General features: G+C 39.4%; 2 protein-coding genes across 2 annotated transcripts in view; both read left to right on the top strand.

Moving 5' to 3' along the window:
• The window catches only part of TEC (tec protein tyrosine kinase), a 52,337-nt gene extending 51,185 nt beyond the window's left edge, over positions 1 to 1,152 (top strand). The window contains exon 18 of the mRNA XM_010574496.1: positions 462 to 1,152. Coding sequence (XP_010572798.1) covers positions 462 to 539 — 78 coding nt within the window. The 3' untranslated portion in view covers positions 540 to 1,152. The remainder of the gene's footprint in view (positions 1 to 461) is intronic.
• Positions 1,153 to 9,454: 8,302 nt separating this feature from the next.
• Positions 9,455 to 23,784, top strand: TXK (TXK tyrosine kinase). Its single transcript, XM_010574497.1, has 14 exons — positions 9,455 to 9,528; positions 9,756 to 9,858; positions 10,669 to 10,874; positions 11,935 to 12,000; positions 12,713 to 12,767; positions 13,581 to 13,660; positions 15,068 to 15,195; positions 16,327 to 16,401; positions 17,361 to 17,532; positions 18,254 to 18,470; positions 19,474 to 19,538; positions 21,641 to 21,759; positions 22,220 to 22,377; positions 23,706 to 23,784. Exons 1-14 carry the CDS (start codon positions 9,455 to 9,457, stop codon positions 23,772 to 23,774), a joined length of 1,587 nt encoding a protein of 528 aa, XP_010572799.1. The 3' UTR covers positions 23,775 to 23,784.
• The last annotated feature ends 634 nt before the right edge of the window (positions 23,785 to 24,418 follow it).

Here is a 24,418-nt window from a genome sequence, read left to right as displayed (position 1 = left end):
CAGAGTAGATAAAGGAGGCCGTTGTGTAAGTCTGATGTAGTCTCATTTCGGAGTCCAAAAAATAAAGTAGAAGTAAAAGAGGTTTCAGAGAATGACACTCAAAATTCTTAGGAGCATGAACAACTTGCGTAAAGAAAGATTGGAGCAATTCTTTGGGAGAGGTGGGAATGAGGAAGAAAAATGAAGAAGTGTAGCATTATGCAAAATAATGAATTATTATGAAGAGTGTAGTCCAGCAACACCTATTTATGCTTTTTCAAAGTGTAGGAAAAAAAAAAAAGGTGACGCTTACTGAGATGAAGCAACACATTCAAAATTCACACAATGAAATCTTTTTGCATGTCGCAGCTAATGAAATGGTATATTTATAGCCATAGAATGATATCAAGACTAATAATTTATCAAAATCAACACAACTTTACTGCTTTCTGATCACAGCTGTGCGTGCTTTTTATTTTTAGAAACCAGAGGGACGCCCGACTTTTGAAGACTTGCTTCACAAAATCATTGATATTGCAGAGGGTGAAGATGCTTTCTGAAAAAAGACAACAGCAGCACAAGTACAGAAAAGAAGCAGCTTTCCAGAGATGTGGCTTCACCATTTCTTTTAAAAGGCTTGATCCTGTAAGCTGCTGGATGCTGCTAAACAGCATGGGGAACCTGTAACATCTGATCCACTCCAGCACAGAGTTTTAAATGATGTTGGGAAACAAGCACAGTATCTTCAGCAATACTAGCAGTCTCTATGTTTTCTCTGAAAAGTCAGCATTGCATAGCTGGCAAGTTGAGCTCTTTATGGAGGAAGAGAGAGAATGTAGGCAAAACCCAGGAGCCTAATTTGCATTTAGTGGGTTGCATTCATGTACATACAGTCCACGTTTCTGTGTTTCTCTTTACACAGGCAGTAGTATTAGCAGTGATTTGCATGCTTAAGAGTTGAAGGTGTCTATAAATGGCTATTTACTGACATTGAGATGTTCACAGAGATTCTCCAGAAACTTTATTTTTCTTGGTTGATGGGTGTTTTATGACACATCAAGAGCACAAAACATGCCTCTCATTTGCACATAGTAAGTAGGTTGTTAACAGCACAGTCCTCAATTTAGTGTAACACTCAAAAAGCTTTGCTTCAGAACTGAGCTGTGATATGCCCCAAGCCATTCTAGGTTGTTGGGTCAACCAGAGACCTCCCACAGTTAGTCTTGAAGTTACTTGTGAAAAATAAGTCCAAGATTCAGCACAACTGGCTGTCAGTGTACAATAGTACCTTGTTTTGGATTAATTATAAAATAATTTATATGCTGTATGTATTGTAAATATATAAATTCCATGCATTTATTTATATAAAGTGTGTTTTCTTCTTGAAATTTTCAAGCACAAGTTTGTCCTACCTTCACTTACATACATAACTCGATACATGGGGTTGTAAATGAAAGAAACTCTCAAGAGCGTTTAAGGAGGGCTCGTCTTTCTGACTGTCATCTGTATGTACAGTGATCTAACCTTTCTGTTCCTAACAGAAAATGTCATACTACACGTGTATGTAAATAAACTGAATGTTAACTATTGTTTGGAACCAACTAATGTGTTGCCAATAATTTACTGTCAGTGCATCATAAGCCAAACTTCTTGTTCATGTGAATATGGTGGTGTTATAGTCTGTGTGTGTGTATATCTGTGTGTATACACACTCCATACTAAATATATATAGTTGTATGAATATATATTTAAATGAATTTGGACATGATGAAATGTTCAGTGCAGAAATGCCTGAACTCTCTTTAGAAGTTACATGCCCTGTCCCCTCTGCTAGAGGCTAATGTCTCCACAGCCTTGCTGAAGCCTGTTTCAATTAATCAAACTTTGTACCAGTGGATATGAGGAGTATTTGCACTTCAGTTTTGCTGTAGCCACCTCCTGAGTAACTCTATTACATGTTTTCTTTTTCTTTTGTTACTTGTGCTCTTGTGCCATGTGTAATAGAAAATAGATTGCACAAAACCTTTTTTTAAATTTTTTTGCAAGCAGGCAGAGAGGAGTATGGTGAAGTTTATTTCTAACTATTAAAGGTAACTATAGTTAGCTTAATACATTCCATCATTGTTGCATTTGAGTATTTCTGTAATCAATTTTGGAGATGCTTAGATCCCTGCTCTGCTTTGCCTATATGTTTACGTTCAAAAGGAGGAAGCCTCTTGTTTCTTGGAAGAAGTGCTTTCCTTTTCTCATGCTATTCCACTGAAGAGTTACAGGTTGACAGAAAAGGCTTACGTGGCTATTTCCTTTTTCTTCATGACAAAGTCTCGGAAGATTATCGCAACTATGCAAACCGACCTGTCAAAGTGTTGAGTCCAAACCAATCAGTACCAACAGCATATATTGTTAAAGGGGAAAATCTAGGGGTTTCTACCTGCAGTAGAAAAAGGAATGTGGAAGACCTAAGGTAAGCCAAGCTCATTTTTCCTTCCCGAACTGCTCTTTGCACCCCAGTTTCTCAGTGGAGACCCTGCGAAGTAAGGCATTGCCAACACTTTCAACAATATATCATGAAGAATTCTACAGTAATAAGTAATGTTTCCCTTAAAAGACAAATGAAGCATAGGAAAATCAGGAGATTAATAGTTTCCAATGAACCTTAAGCCTATTTCTTTACAATAATTAAATATTTATCATTAATTTGGATGATAAAACACACCGTAACTATGCGGACTTTTGGCAGCAGTTTCCTCAGCAGGGTAGGTGCTTTGAATTTGACCCCTTCACCTGCCTCTTCCCAGTATCTGAGGATAATTTCTGCATACCTGCTATTGGGTTTGATACTTAGGATGTCAGGAACTGAGAGGCACCTAGTTTCTAGATGAATGCTTTTTTTTTTTTTTTTTTAATGTAGCCTTAGATGGCTAATTTTGGAAAGGATCAGAACTGCTCTGGAGGCAGTTCTCTTGCTGGCTCTCCTGATGTCTTCAAAGGCAAGTTGAAATGTTGCACCATCATTTCTTCTAGATGAGATCACTCATCCTTAAGCAGCTTCAGTCCTTCTTCCCCTTTTTATTATAACTGAATTTTTTCAAATGTTGGGGTCAAAAATTCAGAAAAACAGAACCAAATGCTATGATTTACATCTGCTGTACTTTTTTTCCTTTTTTTTTTTTTAAGAAATGCTTAGCCCTACTGATTACAGTTTAGTAATTTTTTTCTGTAAAATGTGTGTTTGATACTAGAAAGCAGACTTTTTTTACTTTTTTTTTTTAAACAATATTGCGATTAGTATCTAATCTGTTTGGGGCTTTTTTTTTAAAAAAAAGGTAAGTAGGTGGGGTCAAGCAGTTTTTGTGGTTTGCCATGTTTCATATTAGAGTGAAGAGCTCAGCTAGGGCTCTTTTACTGGCACAACTGATGAAGAAAGGTTTGCATTTCCAATTAAATATAAGTGGACAACCAGACATGATTCTTTCTACCTGTAAGTAAACTGGGCTGCATATTTTGATCTTGGAGTTTTGTTTTGTGCAGTAGTAGTGTATTTGGCAAATGAGCTATTTAAATATTGCCATAAAAATACCAACCAGCTTTCTCTTGCACTGCTCAGGTGATCTCTGTTCAGACTGCTTGTCTTGACTTTCAAAATTACTGCACAAATACGAATCCATTGTATGATGGATTCAGCAAAGTAACTACTTCTACATACAGATAGGGAGATATTCCCACATACTGTCCTTAAAAGTATGTACAGTGTAGACATGAGTAAAAAGTTTGGTAGAACTAGAGCTGTCTTTTCTCCAGAGCAGAATTAACTTGCAGGAAAGACAGAAAGCCTCAGCTTGCACATGTGAAACATGGAAAGCTTGGCTTCTAGAGTATTTTTAGAAGCAAAATGTACTGTGACTTTCTGCTAGATCATTGATTTTTTTCTAGTACTGTTGAAAACTGACAGACATACCAGATCAGGAGGCATACCATGTATTACAGTAAAGATCTGGGTTTGATGGGTGAAGCCAAGTTTGTAGTGCTGAACACAGTTAATCTGCTGCCCCACTGCAAGAGCAAGAACTTCTTGCAAAACATTTTAGAAGAGTGCAAGTCTTAGGACATGGACTACAGCACTTTCAAAATTAATAGTACTTTGAGAAACAGTGAATCAGAAAAAGAAACTCAAGCCAAGAAACCTATGAAGTAATAGAATGATAAAATGCAAGTTATAAAAATCTCAAACTTGTTGCTTTTATCTTTGATACTACTTCTCCAAGGCTGCAAATCAGAGTTATAACTGAAGATAGGAGGAATATTGCAGATATAAAGGTGGGTGAATTGGCCACCTATACAGACAATGTTATCAACCCAAAGCATACTGCTGGGTGTTGTGGAACTTTATCAGGTCAGTTATTGGCAGGAATGGACCATCTCAAAGGACTTGTGTGTTTTCACTACGCCTTCTCTGTTTTTGTGGGACTATCTTTCAGGTTCTCAAGCAAATGGCTGTTCCTGACAATTGACCAATCTTTTTTTCTTCTTCCTCTAGCATCCCATCTGCTCTGTTGTGCACAGATAAATTTGTTTTCAGGCCGCTAAGCTGGTTATCAAAATGTCAGCTGCAAATTTTTAGGCTGAGTATTTGTCAGGCTGGCTTCCACACCAGTTTCCTAGTATTTCCACCTCATCCACATGCTTCTCTTGCCATGATATCTTTTCTTGTTTCAAAACTGTGCATGCTAATTTTGGGCATCATAATTTAATAGGCTATCATGGCTCTGTGCTAGTGTTGGGATTCATATTTGTTAACCTGTCACCAGGGAGATAACATGACACTACTTTAAAAACAAGTGTCTTCTTCCTAATATAATCATTTCCAGAAAGAAAAAAACATAATCAGTGGAACGGGCTACTTTTTTTTTTGTTCCTGTGTTAAATTATTTGTAGAATTGGCTGAACTTCATCTGAGGTTGCAAGTTTTCATCAGAAATTGGAGAAATTAAATTCTTCACACAACTGAAGAAGGAAGATTCAGCATATTCTATATTCAACAACTCAAATACTCATTTTGTTTGATTTAAACCTAGGTTTTAAGATATTGGCTTTAATTGCTCCATGATAACTTACCCTGAGGATCAAAGCCAAATGTGTTTTGATAGCTTACGTTTTGATAGAACTCGGGGAAATGTGGGCTGAAAGATCTAGTTGGGCTGTGGATTCTGGAGAAACCTTCCTTCCTGTAGGTTTAAAAGAAGTGAGATTTGACCACTTTTTCTGGAATTTTGGGGAAAATTTTTGGTTAGGTAGGAAACAGAAAAGTGGGACACAAAAATAATGATAGATCCATGAGCACTTTATTTTAACAGACTTAAAAAATAATTTATTATTCAAAATTATGGAATAGTTCTTTCTGTTAGTCTATATTTCTTTCCTGTGTCCTGTCCAAGCAGTCTGTCATTCCTAACATGGTAAATCTTATTGGTGTCTCTGTTCTCTTCAAAATACGGAATCCAAAGTGTGACTTCCTTGCTGAAGCACAACTCTCACTGATACCATCACTAACTAGTTTTTAAGTTATGAACTCTTCAGCGTGGTTACTTGAGTTAGGGACCAGGGAGTCAAGGCCTGCTAACATGTATGTGGCTAGCGCCCTTTGACAAATCCAGAGTGTTTTGCTTAAGAAAAGGTCCTTGGTCCAAAATGGAGGGAAATCGGATAGAATAGTTCCATTGATTTCAGTGATTTGAGTTAGGGCATAGCAGAAAGGAAAATCAAGAAGAAATATTTAAAATGATGAGTAAATTCTAAGAATCTATTTTCAATTTATTTGCATTTTAAAAGATAGTGCAGTGGTTTTTTTCTTTTTCTTTTTTTTTTTTTTTGCATTAAAATGCAGGGTTTTAAAAATTATTATTATTTCTTAGTTTGTCTGATGGCTGTTGAATAGAAGAAAAAAAGAAAGGAAGGAAGAGCCCGAGTCTCAGGATGGTGTGTGTAGCTGTGAGAAGCTTCAGGCAGGAAATGCCGGCTTCCTGTAGCACTGCAGTGAGCATTGCCGTGGCACAGCTCTCGGTGTAAACATCGTCCTTGCCCTCTAGCAGAAGGTGGAGATGCGAGCCAGTTTAATCAAATTATTCATTCAGTGTATCAAAGCTTTCACAATTTGCAGTGTTGGCCAAGTCTTTCTAAAACAGCATCACAGAGCAGCTTTGGGTCTTTCTGTAGTGAGTTAGGAACTCAAAAAAAAAAAAAAAATTTAATCAAGGTGAGGAAAAAGTGTTGTGCAAGAAGCTTACCAGACTAGAGAGAATGTAAAATGCACAGATCAATACATAGGTCTTTGCCTGAGATGCTGAAATTCCAATCCATCAGGTCAAAACTTCCTGACTTAATTCAATTTAGCTAAAGCAGGACTTAGCTCTGCAAAACTGAAGGCCTTTCTCTGTCTATGTTCCTCGGTAATGTTTCCTGACAGACTTGACAAATTTCTGAACAGAAATTACCAGTTTGCACTGCATTAGTTTACGCTTGTATTAATTTCTACTGAATTCATTCCACAAGTGCTCTAGGAATAATGCATGGACAAAAGAATTTCAGAAGCGGCGAGGTTGCTGACAAACAGATGTGTAAAGATTGGTTTGTTTTCAAAGAGCAGGAAATGCTGCTCTTTAGGATGGTAAATACCTGCTGGATTGATAGGCTTGGTTTGACACTTAAAATACTCCAATAAGGAGAATGAGGCAAAGCAAATTTGGCAGAACTGTGCAAAGTTTGTGCTGCTCCTCTGGACCCAGCAGTTCAGTTCAGCACAGCACAGGCTTATCTGGCCCATGGTCTTACTCTAATCTGAGCCTTAACTTTTAGACTGCAGAACTTGGTCATGTTTTGTGATCTTTAATGGGTTAGACGCTCTACCCTTGGAAAAACCACTCACCAGATGAAGCACATGTCCCAGGAAGCATCATAATTACAGCTTTAACCTATACCTTTTCTGTGGTTTTACGGACAGGACAAGGAAGTAAATATTTAATATTGTATATACTTGGGATATTTTTAAAAACATCACATACATTCATTTATTGCTAAGTGCTTTCAGCACAGTAAAGGGGGGATGTGTGTCAAGCACAAAAGGCATCTATCAACAGAGCAAGTCTGAAATTCACTGAAGGCAAAAAGGATTCCTGAGCTTACACTATAAATTTGTTCAAATCACTGGGCTCAAAAAGAAAAGCAAGACAGAATTACATGTCCACAACATGAGCCTGAACCCTTCGCTTTTGTGGTAACAGCCAAATCTTTAAAATCATATTAGAAGATCATTCTAGCGTTACATTGAAGCGCTGCAGTGCTGCTTCTAAATATTTCTGGTAAGTGTTCTATAAGGAGACTAAATTATCTGATGAGGAATAATATATTTAATTAGACTGTATGGTTTAATCAGAAGAAACAGACCAACTTTCAAATGTCATATTCCCTTTTGCGCATCACTAAATACTTTATAAACATTGATTAAACTTCATGGCACTGGCTGAAGTAAAAGAAACCCAAGAATTTTTTCATCCATGGTGTTCACCGTTTATGAAACACAGTTTTAAACAGCTGAGGGACAAGTCAATGTACACTGGAAAATTATGCAGCAAATAAGTTGCATTGCCCATATCTTTTCAGCCTGGTTTCTTTAAGGAAAGTTGTCTGTGTCAGCTGGCTTGTGTATTTGTAATTGCTGCATTTTGCATAGCTGTCAGTGGAAACTTTTATCAAACAGTTGATAGAGACTTCTGATTAATGTAGGCTCGCCAGCTTCCCACATGATAGGTTCTTCACAGGATGCAACAGTCTAAGGGAAATTGCCTCATGACTTTCAAGATAAATAGTCTAACCAAAACACTTCTGAGACAGGTCTCTTCCTACTAACCGCTACTTTTGGTCTTATCATTCTGTCATTCTCTCTGCTTCTATTAGTGCAAGATTTGCTAAATTATGTGCCTTCATAGAGAAAATAATTACATTTTCATTGTGTAGTAAGGTTGCTTAATGTTTTGAGAGCTAGGATGCATACTCTCAGCACACTTGGCTGAAATGTTGGTAACGGGCATTGGCAAAAAGTTTCACAGGACAGCAGAAGGGACATCCTATTTATTCCAGGCTGGATTAAGTCATTAGGATCAACAAGCCAGAATTCCATGAGGGAAAAACAAATGAAGTGGAAGGGACTGGTGGGACTGTAGAAAGAAATACCATGTGAAATATAAAGCCGTAAAATACCGAGACCTCAGGAAGCCTATTTCAAATAAGTTCCTAAGGCCTCTTTTCATACTATGACCTCTGTGGCAGAGAAAAATAGGATACAGTGGAGTGGGATATAAAGTTTATTTTCTGTCAGTGCAGCTGAACGTGAGGGGAGCCTTGCCTTTACACGCCTGTCTCTCATGCTTCCTAAGAGACTGTACTTCGCACCCGAGAGCCTGAGCCCGTCACGCTGGTGCTGCTGCCCTCCCACCTGCTCACCAGTGATGCTTGATGGTGAGACGGTTCAGGGAGACGACCCAGCAGAGTGCGATTCCCTGCCGGTTTAGCATCCTGTCTCGCTCAGTTGGAGATGAGATGAACAACAGTGCAGAGGGAAAGCGGACGGGACCGTAGCTGCCACAGCTTGGCTCAAACTGCCGTGGGAGCACAAATTGGAGAAAGTAGGTCTCGGCCCGAGTAGAAGCGGACCAGGGCGGATGTCAACCATTTATTTACCTTGCTCAAATCTTAATGCCTTCCAACCTATTTAATACCACATCCTCTCTGCTGCTCATGCAAGATATATTGGATTGATTTCTCTCTAAATGTATGATGTATGTGATGATGTGTCCAATGTATTTTTCTCAGGATTATCAACCACTTGGCACGTAAGTGTAAAGTACATCTTTTGTTAGCACTTTAAACCTGGGCTAATGCGTATATTATATTAATGGCTGCAAGAAAAACTGGAAAATCAGTATTAATTCAAAGAACTGAATGTAGTGTGTTGCCTTTAATAAACCTCACAATAAGAAAAAGCTTGTCATGCAAGTGTGGTTTTATATTTACCTTGAATGATCTAAAAAATATGTCAGTGCTGAAGGGTACAGTTCTCCACCTCCTGTCCCTGATGATGTTCTCATCCCCTTCATTGCACTGGTTAGAGCTTGTACAGAGTGGTGTGATCAGTCAGATTGGTACTGATCTGGCTGACAAGATCTCTTTCTTTATTTTTGCTGATTGAGCGAGCTGATTTAACTCATCACATGCCTCATAATTGCTAAGACATTGTAAAGGAGACAGTGAGAACAAATAGGTAGGGTGGTAGGAAAGCTCTGCTGTCTTTGGTGGCTGCAAATTCAGCCTTAATGATTTGCTAGATATCTCACAGAGCTAATAATGGGGCTAAGCACATACAGTAGTCCTTAGTTCTGTAAGTTTTGTGAATGAACAAACAGGAACACTGCAAATATGGAAAATGTTCTTGTTCACAGATCACACCATCCAGTCTGTTTTCTGCTGCTGCTGCTGCTGCTGCGCAGTGCAAAAAAGGTATGTGAAATTCTTAAGCTTTTCAGCAATTAAGATGATCAAAATATCTACACATAATGGACATCCTAAAATCTCTGTTTTCAGTAGAACTGCTAATTATACAGAAGTTTCAAGACACTCTAACCTGCATAACCCTAATGAAGGCAGGCATATATATCCATGAATGTTCTTATGTGAATATTTGTAGGTATGTATTCACACAAATACTTCATGTTTTTCAAAATCAGAGCAATGAGAACAAAAATGAACCTGGACCCTGATACTGGCCTCATGACCCAGTACTCGGCCTCACAATTAGGTGTTTCCTATGCATCCACTTGGAAGTGCAGGGTAAGTAATGTTTTGGCAGGTGAAAAGAGAGAATTGGGGTGATGTGCCATACAGTGGCTCAGTACCAGAACGAGCAGAAGAGTAACTAGCTCTTGAGCATGGAAGGCTCTTCATTGCATAAAAACTACAGAGTAGAGGCATCCAAAGATTCATAGTGATGTAAATACAGGGTCACAGTGAGTTTTCCCAGGCTCGCTGTCATGGACAAGGTTGTTCCTTCTCCCACTTTTGGATTTGGGTGATGGAGATGGGAAGGGTGGGACTGCCCTGTTGGGCAGATGCAAGGTCACCTTGCTCAGCCAGCATGTGAAATGTCCATCTCAGTTTTACTATATCTAAGTTGAATTAATCTGAGTTTTCAAAGCATAACTAAGTGCAAAGCTAGAACCTAACCTGATGCAAAAGAAAATTATTATGTTCCTGCCGATTTGCTAAGAAAATCTGCAGCACCCTCCATGTTAATTCTCTGGTTAAATGGCCGAATTTCTAGACATTGTAACTCCACTGATTTCAATGCTGCTCTGCTTTTACACCAGCTGAGGAGTTGTCCCAGCACTCGTACCATGTAGATTAGGTAGATGGCTTGTTTATTTTTCACCGTACTTTCCATTATAATTTTGGTTTCTACATCAAACTGCTCAAATGTAAGTCTTGCTATTTTACAAGTGATGAGGTGTTAGTGCTTTACAAGGGGAAGTAATGACCACAATGAGTTCCTTTTAGTTACTGACATGGTTTAATAGTGGGGGAATTAAGCAAGCAATAGTAGGGAGAAAAGACTAATTATGAAAGATACTTGTTTTTCACTAGCGTAAGAGGCAATTGCAGTTAAAGAACAAGCCGTTACCTCCTCTACCTGCCGGCGTCTTGGAAGACTACACAAAAAAACCCAGAGTTATTGCACTCTATGACTTTTTTGCCAGAGGACCCTCAGATTTACCACTCAAGAAGTCAGAAGAATACATTATCCTTGAACAGTATGATCCCCACTGGTGGAAGGCAAGAGACCAACATGGGTAAGAGAGTGGGCATCACTTTCAATCTCCCTACGCAGAAAAAAAAAAGCCTAAAACAACCCCTGCGAAAGCAGGCAAAGAGAACGAGACACATGCAACATTTTAGGGGCGGGTTTGAAAGTGTTCATGAGGCACATGTGCTGACTGGGCAGGCTTTCAGCAGTGTTTGGCACCCCAGAAATGGGTGGGGAATCTAGAATCTGTTTGGAATTCAGAGTTAAGTCCTAGACTCAGTAATCTCCTGAGCAACATAAGGGCATTTGAGGACCATGTGAGTTACTGGGCTCTGAGCCATGTGCAAATCCAGCTTTCCATATTTCAAGTGCTTTTCAATGCAGTGTATATGTGCAAACACTTCATAAAGACCACAGAGATTATTAAGACATGTGCCTGAAACAAAATACCTGATCCAAAATTCCTGGATGCTTTAGAGAGCTAGACAACTTCAGTTAGGATCCTTTCCATGTTTATGTTTGTTTCATGTAATTCCCTTTTCTTCTTTGCATTTTCTTCAGTGTATCCTGTACTCTGATGTTGGGAACGGTTATATGTTATGTAATAACTGTCTCCTTTTCATTCAGATTTCACCTTTAAATACTTTAAAATGCTTTTTCTTAACTCATATTTGCAGCGAGAGTACACTGATTATTATTTTGTATATACATGCAAGCACACACTTTATACTTCTTCATATAAAAGCTTTGTATAGGCCAGAAATGAAGAGGCTGGCTTCTGAATTGGAAGAAATATATTTTTTTTCTAAATTTTCTTTTGATTTGACTTGAGAATTGTCATTAACATGCTGCTCTCAGCACTCCATAAATACCTATCCCAGCTGACTTGTTCATTTCAGTAGCCATCCACAGTTGTGGGACAGAAAGATTGTGCCTGGCATGAAAGAGCTCAGACTTCTCTTCAATTCCCACATTGGGATTCAGTATCTAATGACATAGCCAATAGCATAAGGAACCTTTGTAATTCAACAAAAGGAAGAGGTATATCTGAATCCCATTAATATTTTATACCATACTATAACATTATCCCCAATATGTTGTTTCAGGAATGAAGGTCTAATTCCCAGCAACTATGTTACTGAGAACAAGAAAAGTAATTTAGAAACATATGAGTAAGTACCCTTGAAAATTATAATTGCGCTTTCTTTTTAAAAAAATGGATTGCAGCAACACATTTCAGTGCTTGATCCTTCAATCTTTATTAGACATGAACAGGGGTTTATTGAAAGCTCTTTTTTTGTTACAAAACATTAGTCTTAGAATGAATTAACCATTTTGATTTGGAAATATTTGCTCAGAGAGTGTAATGTGAAGTTACAAACACTGAACACTTCAGCAACATTCATTTTCATAAATCATACTGTCAGAATCCAGATGTTTCCTATTTCTGTAGGCTTACTACATAATGTTTTTATATTCTGATCTTTTCCTGTTGTGAACATGTAATTAATTGAATAGATGCTAATTCCAATTACTTCAACCTAGTTTACTGGAGAGAAGAGTAAAATTCTGCAAAATTCTAGAGAAGAGAGGCTTGACACAGCATCCGGGACTGTAAATTTCATCACAGTTTGACGTAACTGTTTCCTGGTCTTTCTTTTGTTTGAACTCATATTTAATCACAGTGAATGGGGAAAAAAGTTGTCACGTTTACAGTGGTCTAATAAAGTCGCTCCAAATTAAGAGACTTTTATATACAACGATAGTTCTATTCAGGTTTTTGGACTGGGAATAGTGCAACTATTAAGATGGATTACTTTTGTGAAACAGACCAAACAATTTTTACTGGCTGAAATTAAAGGATATGTTTTCTCCTTGTTGCAGGTGGTACTGCAAAAACATAAATAGAAGCCAGGCAGAACTTCTCTTGCGCCAGAAGGTAACTGAGTTTATATAGAGAGCTAACGATATCTAGCAAGGTCTATCAGTAGACACATCAAGAGTGTTACCATAGTCAAATCCAAATCTGTTTGGTACACAGTAAGAGAGAAAGTACTTTAAAATAAAAAGGCTTTCTGGGGTAAGCGTACAGTGCAGACTATCCAGACTTCACAGAGTTTTAAGTTGTAGCCCTAGCAAATTCTAGGTAGATTTTCCATACTAGATAAATCAAATTACATGCAGTTTACTGTGCTCATCATTTATATGAAATATTGAAGACTGAAATCCATGTAGCGAGTAAATTAGTGAGGTTAGAAGAGCTTAACAAAACCCCTGCATCTTTCTTATGTATAGAGCAAACAATCTGTACTGCGTTCTACTCCCTATCAGTTTACCAAAGTGCCTAACTCAGTTAACTTATTACGTCTTTGTTCAAGGACTAACACAAGGTTTGGACAAGACAGACCAGAGAAGAACATCTCAGATAGAACTGTTTTATAGTATTTTTTTCTAGTGATTTGTACAATTTGATTTTTTAATAAATCAAAGCATTTTCACTACTTCACACTGAAGACTATAATGCACCTAAATTATTTGTCTCCAAGAAACTGCCTGGCACTTAGTATTTTCCCTTGGGTAATTTTGCTCTGCTATGTACCTGGCTATCAATTCCCATTCTCCACTGCTTTATCCCCCTCCCAAATAGTCATAGGTATCCCACAGAACTTGGTAATCAGCTGCGAGTCCTATCTTGATGGAGGATTATGCAAGCTCAAAAGCAGAAAATAACTCTACTTGGATTTCTTTTCAGTCCAAAGAAGGCTCATTTGTTGTCAGAGATTCAAGCCAACAGGGACTTCTTACGCTGTCCATGTATTCGCGGGCTAAAGGGTGAGTTGCTCTGAATGGTTAGGGTTTGTATCAAGAGGTGATGGAAAAACTTCCTGCAGGCTCTTCAGGATAAGTGGGTAGGTTGGACATGCAGTGCACAAGAGCAGGGCACCACTGCAGTGCTGTTCATGCAGAGTTAATTACAATGTGTGCCAAAAAGATGACAGTGGGCAGTGGAGCTGGGAGCCAGGGTGCAAATGTCCTGCCAAGACAAGATTAACTGCACTCATTGAAATCCTCCTCAAATAATCTGCTGTGAAAGCCATGCATCCCATCCACATAATGCAGGCGATAAGACCTTACATTCGCATCTTCTTGTCTCTCTTTCTACGTGAAGTGCCATGGCTGCCACACCACGCTGCCACAGCCTTTGGCCACCGCACCAAACTGCTTCCCTTCTCTGCAGGCTCTGCGCACTGTAAATTAATCCCAGACTCTGCTGTCCCCAAATGTCTCCTGTTTTTCTCCTAAAATCACCTCACCTCCTCACTGTGCAGTCTTACTTCTTTTGCCGGCGGACTGCCACAGGACTCGCTTTTCCCCCACACCAGTAGCAATCACCTACAGCACTGACTTATGCCATCCCAAGCTGCCTTATATCCCCCTCCTTCAGCCCTCCTACATCCTCCTGCATCAGCAGCATCTGCTTTCCTTCTTGCCTTCTTAGAGCAAGCCAGAGGTGAGAGAAGCAAGGCAAAAGCATCACTGCTACCACCACCCTCTTCCTCCCTCCCTCCCCTCCTCAGAAAGGTGGGCAAGCCCTCCCCACCACTCCTGTGTGGGGCACAGGCCCACGACTGCGGTAGGGTACCAACCTTCAGCAGCCACCCCCAGCCTGAAATGCAAACTTAACTTCTTCATTTTGAGTCTCACAGAAAGCAGGGGTAGATGGGCAGCAAAATATACAGAAAGCAAGACAGATAATGTGGAGAAATACAGAAAAGCAAATGTATCAAAAAACAAAAGCTCCAATGACGAGGCTTTGGAGAAGCAGAACAGAGAATTTAATCTCACACTGTATGTGAATATGTTTTTAACTTTTGGGGGGAAACTCAGGTAATGAAGAGCGTTTTAATTTTAAAAGCTTAGATTCAAATAAGTGATGAATTAGGAGGAATATCTGTTAAACACTATGGCTATTTCTTATGGATGCAATGATACAGGAGTAAATAGTTGTGCAATAAAAACTATTGTGCAATATCTCCCAAAGCTGGAAGAAAGATCCATTCAAGGAGTCTCTTTTTTTTTTTTTCCCTGAAACAGTATCCCAGCTACACACAGCCATTTTAAGTTGAGAATTGTATCCTGAATTTTCAGATTTTTCTGTGCTTTCTTTCAAAGTGAAACTTAATCAGATTTATAGTATAAATTACTTTTACTAAAACTATAATCCTTTGTTGATTTCAGAAGTCATAGTGGAGATATTCGACATTATCAAATTAAGAAAAATCACTCGGGACAATATTATGTAGCAGAGAACTATCTCTTTTCATCTGTTCCTGAACTCATCGAGTATCATCAACACAATGCTGCAGGTAATGCATACAAGCTGATAAGGTTTTACAGCTGATGATTTGAAGCTCCTCAGGACTTTGAGAGACTGAAAATCACTCTTCCCTAATACTTTCCTTATAAAAAGAGACAGAAGTTTTTCTATTGCTAATGAATTCAAATATGCCATGATCCTTTCTGTCAAAGTCATAGCTGTAGTGTGCATGTACCATGGAGGAAGTGAAACTGTCAAACTCATCTACATGTTCATATGTGACTGAATGGGTCCTGTATGAAATTTGGTCTTAATTGTTGCCTTGTCTACAACAGGACTTGCATGCATGCAATTTAATGAAAGCAGGAGCTATGCTGTGCATCAGCAGGCAGCGTTCTACTGATTTTGGCAAAAAAAACCCCACCCCACAAACAATCAAAGGCAGAATTAGGGGGCACAAGGACTCTCTAACACTAGTTTGCAGCCTACCAGAATTAGCCACTTCTAATTGTTGACTGACGGCAGCCTTTTATAATTTTTACCATTAAAAAATACCCTTCACCTTGGTTCTGGCCATTATTTTAATACAATATAAAATGTTTTTACCCTGAATGAGTGGAGATGGGAAAACACACAGAGATCCCTCACACTAGTGAGGAAGGAAGACATGGGAAGGGACAGGGAGGAAGATTGTAGGAAACAAATGAAGTAGAAAAGGACCTGAAAGTAACCAAAGAATGAACAAACGCAGGGAGTCCTTGATGAGGGATGTACTCACTGGTACTGTTGGCTCATGAATTCAAAGAAAATGAATGACAAACACAAAAACATTTCTTGCAATGGGAAACAATCCTGAGAAATCATGCTGGAAGAGACCACTTAGGTGGGTGATATAGTATTGTAGTACTCCTTTATTTAAGATCACTAACATTGTACAAACAGAGTATCACTTTTGGTTGTATGAAAGTATGGATACTTCTGTAGTCAGGGCCCTATTGAATAGTCTTCCATTTCTTCTCACTGTAGCATTTTATCTGAACAAGCTGTAAGGAAAAGTAACCTCAAGAAATAAGAAATGTACATCAGATTCCAAATATTTTTGTTTGAGAAGAGGTATGATACAGCATACTTTAAAATGGAGTAAGTGGTCAACAGAATATTGTTGCCTTGTCCCCTACAGGTCTTATCACTCGCCTCCGACATCCAGTTGGATCAGCTGGATGTTCTTCATCAGCAACAGCAGCATTGAGTTATGGTAAATTTTTTATCTTCTTTTGGTGGAGATTTAGTTATCTGCCTAGGCAAGAATTTAGATCGCATTCACCCAGCTAATAATTAAGTTGTATCCATAAAATTTCCTGGTAATAAGAAACACATAAACAGCCGCATATTCACCAGAAACAGACACGCTTTTCCGGGTAAGGTGTCAGTACCAAACGAGATGCCTAACTCAAGTCCTGTTCAGCGACTCTTGTGCTTCTGTTACAACCACCAGTGCATTTCACAGAGCTGTCTGGACTTCTCTAAGTGGGCCTAAGACTCAAATATACATTTATTAGCTTTTCAAAGTCTATTTGATTTATTTAAATGCTTAGAAATTAATATTATTTATGGGGAAGATTTTCTTTGTCAGTTCTGCAAGTTTTAGAAATAAGAATGGAATCTTACATAGTATTACAGAAAACAAGCAATAAATGCCATGTTTATGTATATAGATCAGGAATTTCATACCATCTGGCCTATAATAGGAACCTCCAAAATTGAGTATCTTTCATGTTCCCATGAATCTCAAGGCTTAATATTTCTGAAGGGTAGAACTATTGTGGTTATTACAATAGGGGCAGACAGTAACTATTTCTGTAGCTATGCTATCCCTCTGGAACTGGTTCAGAGTTAAAAACATCACATATGATAATGACAGAAAAGTTCTCATATGCAATCAAAGCTAAACACTTACCTTATCCTCAAGCCTCAGACTTTCCTACATTAAGCAATTTAAACACTAATCACATTCTACAAGCTGTAAAATAACTTTCACATATAAACTTATATGAGCATGTGGAAATTTTCAGGTATTTAAAACTCATGCTATAGCTGAGGAACAATCGTGCTGTTTCGATGCATGCATTAACTGCAAATAGCAAGGCATGTCTCCTGAAGCACGGTTTAGGAAAGCTGGCCTGACTATTGTAACATATCGGGTTGCTTTTATAGAGGAGTGGGAATTAAACCCATCTGAACTGACATTCATGAAAGAACTTGGTCGTGGGCAGTTTGGAGTTGTTCAGCTCGGTAAATGGAAAGCAACCATCAAGGTTGCCATCAAAACCATCAATGAAGGTGCAATGTCTGAAGATGATTTCATTGAGGAGGCCAAAGTGATGATGTAAGTACGAAAAGTATTACACTTGGCAGTTGATATTGAGATGACCAAGAAATAAATATAGCCTAATTCCATTTAAAACAGACCAGTTTGATGGGAATGGTGGATGTGCAGGACAAAAAGGCTGATAGAAAGATCTGAATCGGACTGATGCAGATGCTTGCTGTGCTCATCGCCAGACTCTTTCTTTAGAGCGTGCACTACTTTGTGCTGTGGAGCTCCATGAGGAGTAAATGTGCTGATAAATAAATGTACTCCTACAACTATTCTTTCATCTGTAGTTCAGTGCCTCTAGGACCACTGGCAGAGCTCATACCTAACTAAAGCTTTTGAGAAACTATATTACCATTTCTGCTAATTTTGCACATTAGGGAAGTATCCAGAGCAGGTCTTGGCACAGCCCAGAAGACAAAAACCCTTGCAGGGTCATGTGCTCTGCCTGAAAGTCAGGCATAACTAGACCTTTCCATTTCACATCATTTGAATCAAGCTTTGAATTTAGTGTGTTTATGTAACTGATGAACAATTACGAATTCAAAGAGTGAACTTTTTGGAGGAAATTGCAGGCAGAAATGTGCTAGATAGTGGGACAACTCTGAGACCAGATGAATTGAATACTGTTTATTGAGTACTGAAAGTATTTTTCAAAACCATCATGAGAATCAAAGGTCTAGTTACCTACCAAAGACAAATGCTAGCCTGTCTAAAATGCAATTTTAAACAGGAAACTCTCCCACCCAAAGCTGGTCCAGCTTTACGGAGTGTGCACACATCACAAACCTCTCTACGTTGTGACTGAATTCATGGAAAACGGCTGCCTGCTCAATTACCTTCAGCAAAGGCGAGGGAAACTCAGCAGAGACGTGCTGCTGAGCATGTGCCAGGATGTGTGCGAAGGGATGGAATACCTGGAAAGAAATAGCTTTATTCACCGTGATTTAGTAAGTACAATAGGTTTTCTGAGGTTCTTGACAAAAATTGGCAGTATAGAACATGCCACTGCATTTTATGGGACACTGATGTGTCCTGTAAGACTTCAGTCCTGGAGGATCTAATAAGCCAACAGTGTTTTCCTGGCTGTAAACCAAAACTTTTCATCTGTTCTTTTGTCCATGGACAGCTGGAAAAAGTACTTGAGAGAAGTTTTTCCAGCTGGAAAAACCACTTGAGAGGTCAGAGAAAATTGGGATATTAGCATGGAGCAGGCTAGTGTTAGGACATCCCAATAAGAGAGTATTATGGAGTGATCACAACACAACCAAAATCATAGCAATACAAAAGGTAAGCAACAATTAGGATTTTTTTTTTTAACAAAATTTTTTTCTATCTACATTTTTTCTGCTCCCCACTGCCTTACCTTGATGCTGGGATATCTGGGTGGCTTTTCTGCCCTATCCCTCATAGACAGGGAATCATAGGAAAGGAGCTTGTTTCTTTACTCTCTGCTTTTTTTCCAATGCTCACATTTGGATGCAGAGAAGAAATCTTCCTGCTCTCCTCCCTAGCTGCCTGAAGAAATGTAAAATCTTGAAAATTTCCAAGGAGTTCCTGATTTCTGTAATGAAAAAGTCACAGAACATTTTTAAAAATTCACATTGAGTGTCCTAATGCTACATAATGACATTTTCCTAATGTTAGGAAAATAACCTGGTTGGATAACTAGACTTCTGCAGCCTAAAATTTCTTTCACCTTGCAGGAATATGTAAAAATATTGCAACTCATACTACAAGCATTTAAGCTGATATATGCTATGTTTGTGTAACTACACAGTAGCGAAATATGTTCACAGAGTCAGAGCCAGAAATTCTCTTACATTTTTGAGGGCGACACTCATCTCCTTTTAGAATATAAACGGTATGAGCTGAAACAAAAATAATCAGCTGTTGTATTTTCTTAAAATGCTTTAGCACAGATGTCGGGTATGTTTCTCACATTTTCCCCAGGCTGCAAGAAACTGTTTAGTCAACGCGGAGCACATCGTTAAAGTATCCGACTTCGGCATGGCAAGGTACGAGGCCGTTGGCGCAGGTTTCGTGAGTCCCTAGTCTCAGTCAGCTGCAGCATGACCTTGAGTTAACCTCACCGCTTCCTTCACTGGTTTGGGGAATCCCACTGTGGTCAATTTTTGAATTCTGATGAAAATTGTAACGTTGTTTAACTGTTGTACCATGAACTGGATGTCGTGGCCTTCTCTTGCTATTGGTGAGTGTCAGACAGGTGAACAAAGTACCAGGTAAACTTCAGAGGTGTGTACGGACAGAGAAATGCCCAGGGTGCGCAGGGCTGCCAGAAGCTCGAAGAAACAAGTTCCCCAACTTTGTTTGAGGAGCGGGAGGCCAGAAAGTCCCTGGGGACAGATCTGGGCGCTGGTGCTGACCTTTAGAGGCGGCGGCGGCTGAGTAGGCCAGGCGGGAGGCAGGGAGGGCTGGCAGGGCGGGCAGGAAGCGCGACGTGCGCTGCTCTAGCAGGGAAGTGGTTTTTCTGCTTAATGAGAGGACTAGCCAAAGATGGGGAAAGAGACCACAACGCGCTCCGGCAAGCACGGGCCAGAGGAAGGTAACTCTGCCCTCACAGGCCTCCCCCAGAGGGTGTGCTATATGTTACAGCTGAGGTGACCGAATGACCGACTGCTACCCAAAGGGGTTGTCTCACTCTTTCCTTCATTCCCCTTGCAAGCCCAATACAAAGCTCTCCACGTCTGTGTTTTACTGGCTGGTTTTTCTGCTGGATTCGTAGACTGAATCGGCTCACTTGGGAGGCAGATGAGCTTGAAAGGCAGCACATGGCTCTGAGCAGGAGGTGGTGGTGACGTTCACCTTGCAGCTGCAAGTCATCAGACGAGCACAGCCATGCTCCTCACCTTTCCCTTTGGTTTTGCCTCCTCTTTCTAACCTAAGGATTACAACACCCCAGCAGTTCCTAACTAAATACTTGTTTTTCAAAAGGCTGTCCTATACCATGGCAGTGCCCACTGGTTGCACTGCTCCTCAAAAGGGTAAGGTCAGTGTCAGGGGTCTGGACTCATCCAAATGCACCCAAAAACACAGTGAGAGACCAACGGGCTGTCAGGGTCCAGTCTGAGTATAATGGACCTGAATGGCTCACTGTTGCCAAGAAGTGGACACCAGTGGTGTGGCTCTAGGACAGGCACTCACTCTCCCTGGGAAACCATGGAGAGGTGACAGGAACAGAATCTGATTATTCAGAGCTCACACAACTGCCACTACTGGTTATTTTCTACTGGTATTTAGTATGTTCCTTATCCAATAACCTCTCACCTTTCTGTGCCTGCACCAAAATAAGAAAGGGAGAAAAAGAGATGATTTCTCTCAATGTGACCTCCTTTAAAAGGTGCCAATGCTTTATGCCTTCTGTGAGAACAAATGTTGTGCAGTGCGCATCTGTCGTCTGCTTAGGAACATTAATACTGGGAAAATGTGCACGGAGCTTGTATGTATGCAGGGGTCAGTCTAGCAGCCTTTTAAAATGTTGGCCTATAAATGCTTGCATTGGGCACATAATTTCATCTTATGTGGGAGGTTGGCTCCTATGAGCTTGGGCAAAGAAAATTACTCTTCCAGTGCACTGCAAGAGCTTGTCTTGTATGTGGTGAACATTGCTTTCTGCGTTGCTTCTGTAACAATGTGCCAGATACTACATCTGTGAAGTTGGGCAGTTTGGAATTGCAGCTCTCTACCAGTAGCGTTTGGGTACAACAAGTGGTTGAAAAGGTAGACTCTTTTAAAAAGAGACAATAATTACTGCTGCTGGTTTTCCTGCCCACAGTGAAGGGTTGTGTCCTATCAATATATACCTGGACGATGACAATAACATCCATCTTGTCAGTCTTACAGATGGTATTAAAATCTTTTATTCCAACATACTTCTCATGAACAATTCAAATCATTCATTTAAACAGAAATCTCTTTAAGTACATAGCTTCCAGTGTGGGTATCTGTGTGCATTTGTACTAAATTAGTGATACCATTTCCTTGTTTCTAAAATGACACTGTATTTTTATGGAATTATAAACCATCTGTGGAAATGTCTCCAGAACTGCTTGCTCTTGAACTGTCATTCAAATATATGCTGTTTCCTGTCATTCTTTAGGTATGTCATCGATGATGAATATATCAGCTCTTCAGGTGCCAAGTTTCCAATCAAATGGTCATCTCCTGAAGTCTTCCATTTCAAAAAATATAGCAGCAAATCAGATGTCTGGTCATTTGGTGAGTTGGTTGGGTGAACATGCAACATACCATGCTTCCCTAAAACTAATGATGTGATTTAGGATAGTGTAACTTTTCACTCATGCTACCTATCTTAAGCTTTAGTCCTTCCCATTCTTCAAATCTTGCCTATATTGAACAAGTATGTTTTTCAATAGAAAGGCTCTGTGCCTAAAAATTAGATTTTGACTGAAATGTGCATTCTTGGTAAGTCCCCATTAGCCATATGTATATTCGTCTCAATTTCATGGACCACCACGTTAGTTGACTTAAAAGAGAGCAGAATTATATTAGTTGAAAATGTTTTTGGTTGTCTCCATTCAGCTCAGGTTGCCCATATTTTCACGCATTTTTCAATACACAAAAAGTCAAGAGTTGGTTTTTGTTCTTCGAATGTTGTTAAATAGCTTGTGGGTTTGGGGTTTTTTGTTTTGTCCTAAATATTTTTGTTCACTTCTAGGTGTACTGATGTGGGAAGTTTTCACAGAAGGCAAAATGCCTTTTGAAAGTAAGTCAAATTCTGAAGTTGTCCGTGAGATTTCTCAGGGTAACCGACTTTATCGACCATATTTGGCATCACATACTGTGTACAAAGTCATGTACAGCTGCTGGCATGAGGTTTGTTTCTCTTTTTTTCCTGTGATATTACTTTATTGTTAATTCGTAATGTGGATCTAAAAGCAACCTTAAAAAATTGAGGCATTAAATCCTTATTTCACATCTGTGGCATCCTCAGTATCTCTCACTATGCTTTTCACAAATCACACCTAGGTTTACAAGCCTCTGTTTCTCTTGACTGTTGCAGCTAATAAATATAAAGCACATCATCAGTACAATAGGCATAGACCATCCCTGGTTTTGAATATGCCACTATTGTCTCGCTTCTCTACTGTGTCAAATGTAATACCCTTTTCACACCTCTGTATCATGCCTAGCTTTCTCTAGCTCTGCTCTGAATGATAACCTTAACACATTCATATGCAAAGCGCGTATGCCCACTAAATGTGGATTTTAAACCCCATTTTTCAGGTGTACATCACTACCTCTGTACATCACTAAAAAGCTCCTAGACTGCATCCCTTTCACCCTCTCCACTCTGATTTAGTACTTGATAGTCTTTCTCCATTTCTCCTGCACCTATTTCTTTCTATATTGGTATTCAAACATTGATTTAATCAGCTCCTCCATCTGAGTAATCCCTTAAGGTCCCTCCTTCTCTAGTGTCTACAGGAAATGAATCTTTAATTCTTAGATAAAAAGTACTTTCAGAAGAGCTTTGTGTGCAACACTTTCATATAAATAGGCAGGCATACAGCAAGAGTAGCTGGGGAACGTTGTTGCTACCATTGTCTCCTTTATCCTACCTCTCCTTTCTTGCCCATCTTTTAACTCTACATGAAGTTTTTAGACCCTGAGTAAAAAAAAGCTTAAGAGACTGAAATCTAAACGGCATCTAGCTTGCTTGTTTACTGCAAACATCCACTGGGGTGCCAGCCAGCACAGAGAGGATGGGGAGTAAGTTCTCTCTTCTGTCTGCCATCAGCCAGCAGTTTGTTCCATACTGAGTTGCAGTACATCAAATGATACAGCAGGGAAGATACTTTTTCAACAAACCAAGAAACATTCCTGAGTATCATGGTTTCCTGAGAGGTAGGGCTTTCCAGTGATCCATTGTAGAGGAGAAATCCTATAGGAATTATGGTCCTGAATTGAAATAAAGAAGTTTTAGGAATGCTTGGAAAAGTGGCTGTGCTCATGCTGCTGGTGTCATGAAGAACAGGGTTTTTTTTCCCTCAAATGATAAACTTGATCTTTTCTTCTGTATTAATAAAATAAAATGTAATTTTTAAGTGGTAGCTCATATATACTTGTAACCATCTTCTGAAGTCTGGTACTATAATTGACCAATCTGCTAATATAAATTTATCCTCTGCTTTTCCTTTCAGAAACCTGAAGGACGTCCTACTTTTGCAGAGTTAATAGAGACCCTCACAGATATAACAGAGATGGGATAATCAGAGATTTTATAACAATATGTTTACTGAAAGGTTAGCATGAAGCATGTCAATAATGTAGCTAGTAGAGAAAACCTCAGCCTTTTACAGCAGGCTTTACTTAAATCGCAGTACCAGCATCCTACATATTGAAGCAGCTGTTTGGGCTTGGCCTGATTTTTACTTATTTGAGAAAGATACCTCAGGAGGCTGATTCAGGACTCTCAAGGCTTTGCTTTCGTGATTAGGGAGAAAAATCTCCTGTCTGAAAAGAAATAACTAAGCTTACTCACCTTATAGGCCTTTTTATTTATTCTTTTGGTCAGAGCTACACTAATTCCTGCAATGATAGTATTAAATTATTTGGTACTTACTGTGACTCATGCAGTGGGGAATACTGACTGGCAGCAGCAAAAATTGTGGAAGAACCTCTGATAAAGCTCTAACTAGGTAATTTTTAAAGGCAAGCCCTTTTGCGCCGCAAAGCATCCAGCACCAAAGAATTGGAGCAGTGTTTCAGAAGGGGTGGCAAGTTAATGGACCAGCTGCCGGAGCAGTGCCCGCGCATGTGCCCATACCCACTGCTGTGGATAAAGGCAGGCAAAGGGAGCAGTCATCATTTAGCAGCTCCCAAGTCACATCTGAGCAGTTGGAAAGACTGAGCA

Source organism: Haliaeetus leucocephalus, unplaced genomic scaffold (assembly GCF_000737465.1).
Source record: "Haliaeetus leucocephalus isolate CR32 unplaced genomic scaffold, Haliaeetus_leucocephalus-4.0 Scaffold439, whole genome shotgun sequence".
Taxonomy (NCBI): Eukaryota; Metazoa; Chordata; class Aves; order Accipitriformes; family Accipitridae; genus Haliaeetus; species Haliaeetus leucocephalus.
This window is presented reverse-complemented; position numbering and strand designations above follow the sequence as displayed.

What these genes read in the sequence shown, in the direction of transcription:
- TXK (XM_010574497.1), top strand. Translation starts at nt 9,455, where the DNA reads ATGTTCTTGTTCACAGATCACACCATCCAGTCTGTTTTCTGCTGCTGC. An exon ending in AGTAATTTAGAAACATATGA is followed by an intron (nt 12,001 to 12,712) that starts GTAAGTACCCTT and finishes TCCTTGTTGCAG; the next exon opens with GTGGTACTGCAAAAACATAA. An exon ending in TGTACAGCTGCTGGCATGAG is followed by an intron (nt 22,378 to 23,705) that starts GTTTGTTTCTCT and finishes TTTTCCTTTCAG; the next exon opens with AAACCTGAAGGACGTCCTAC.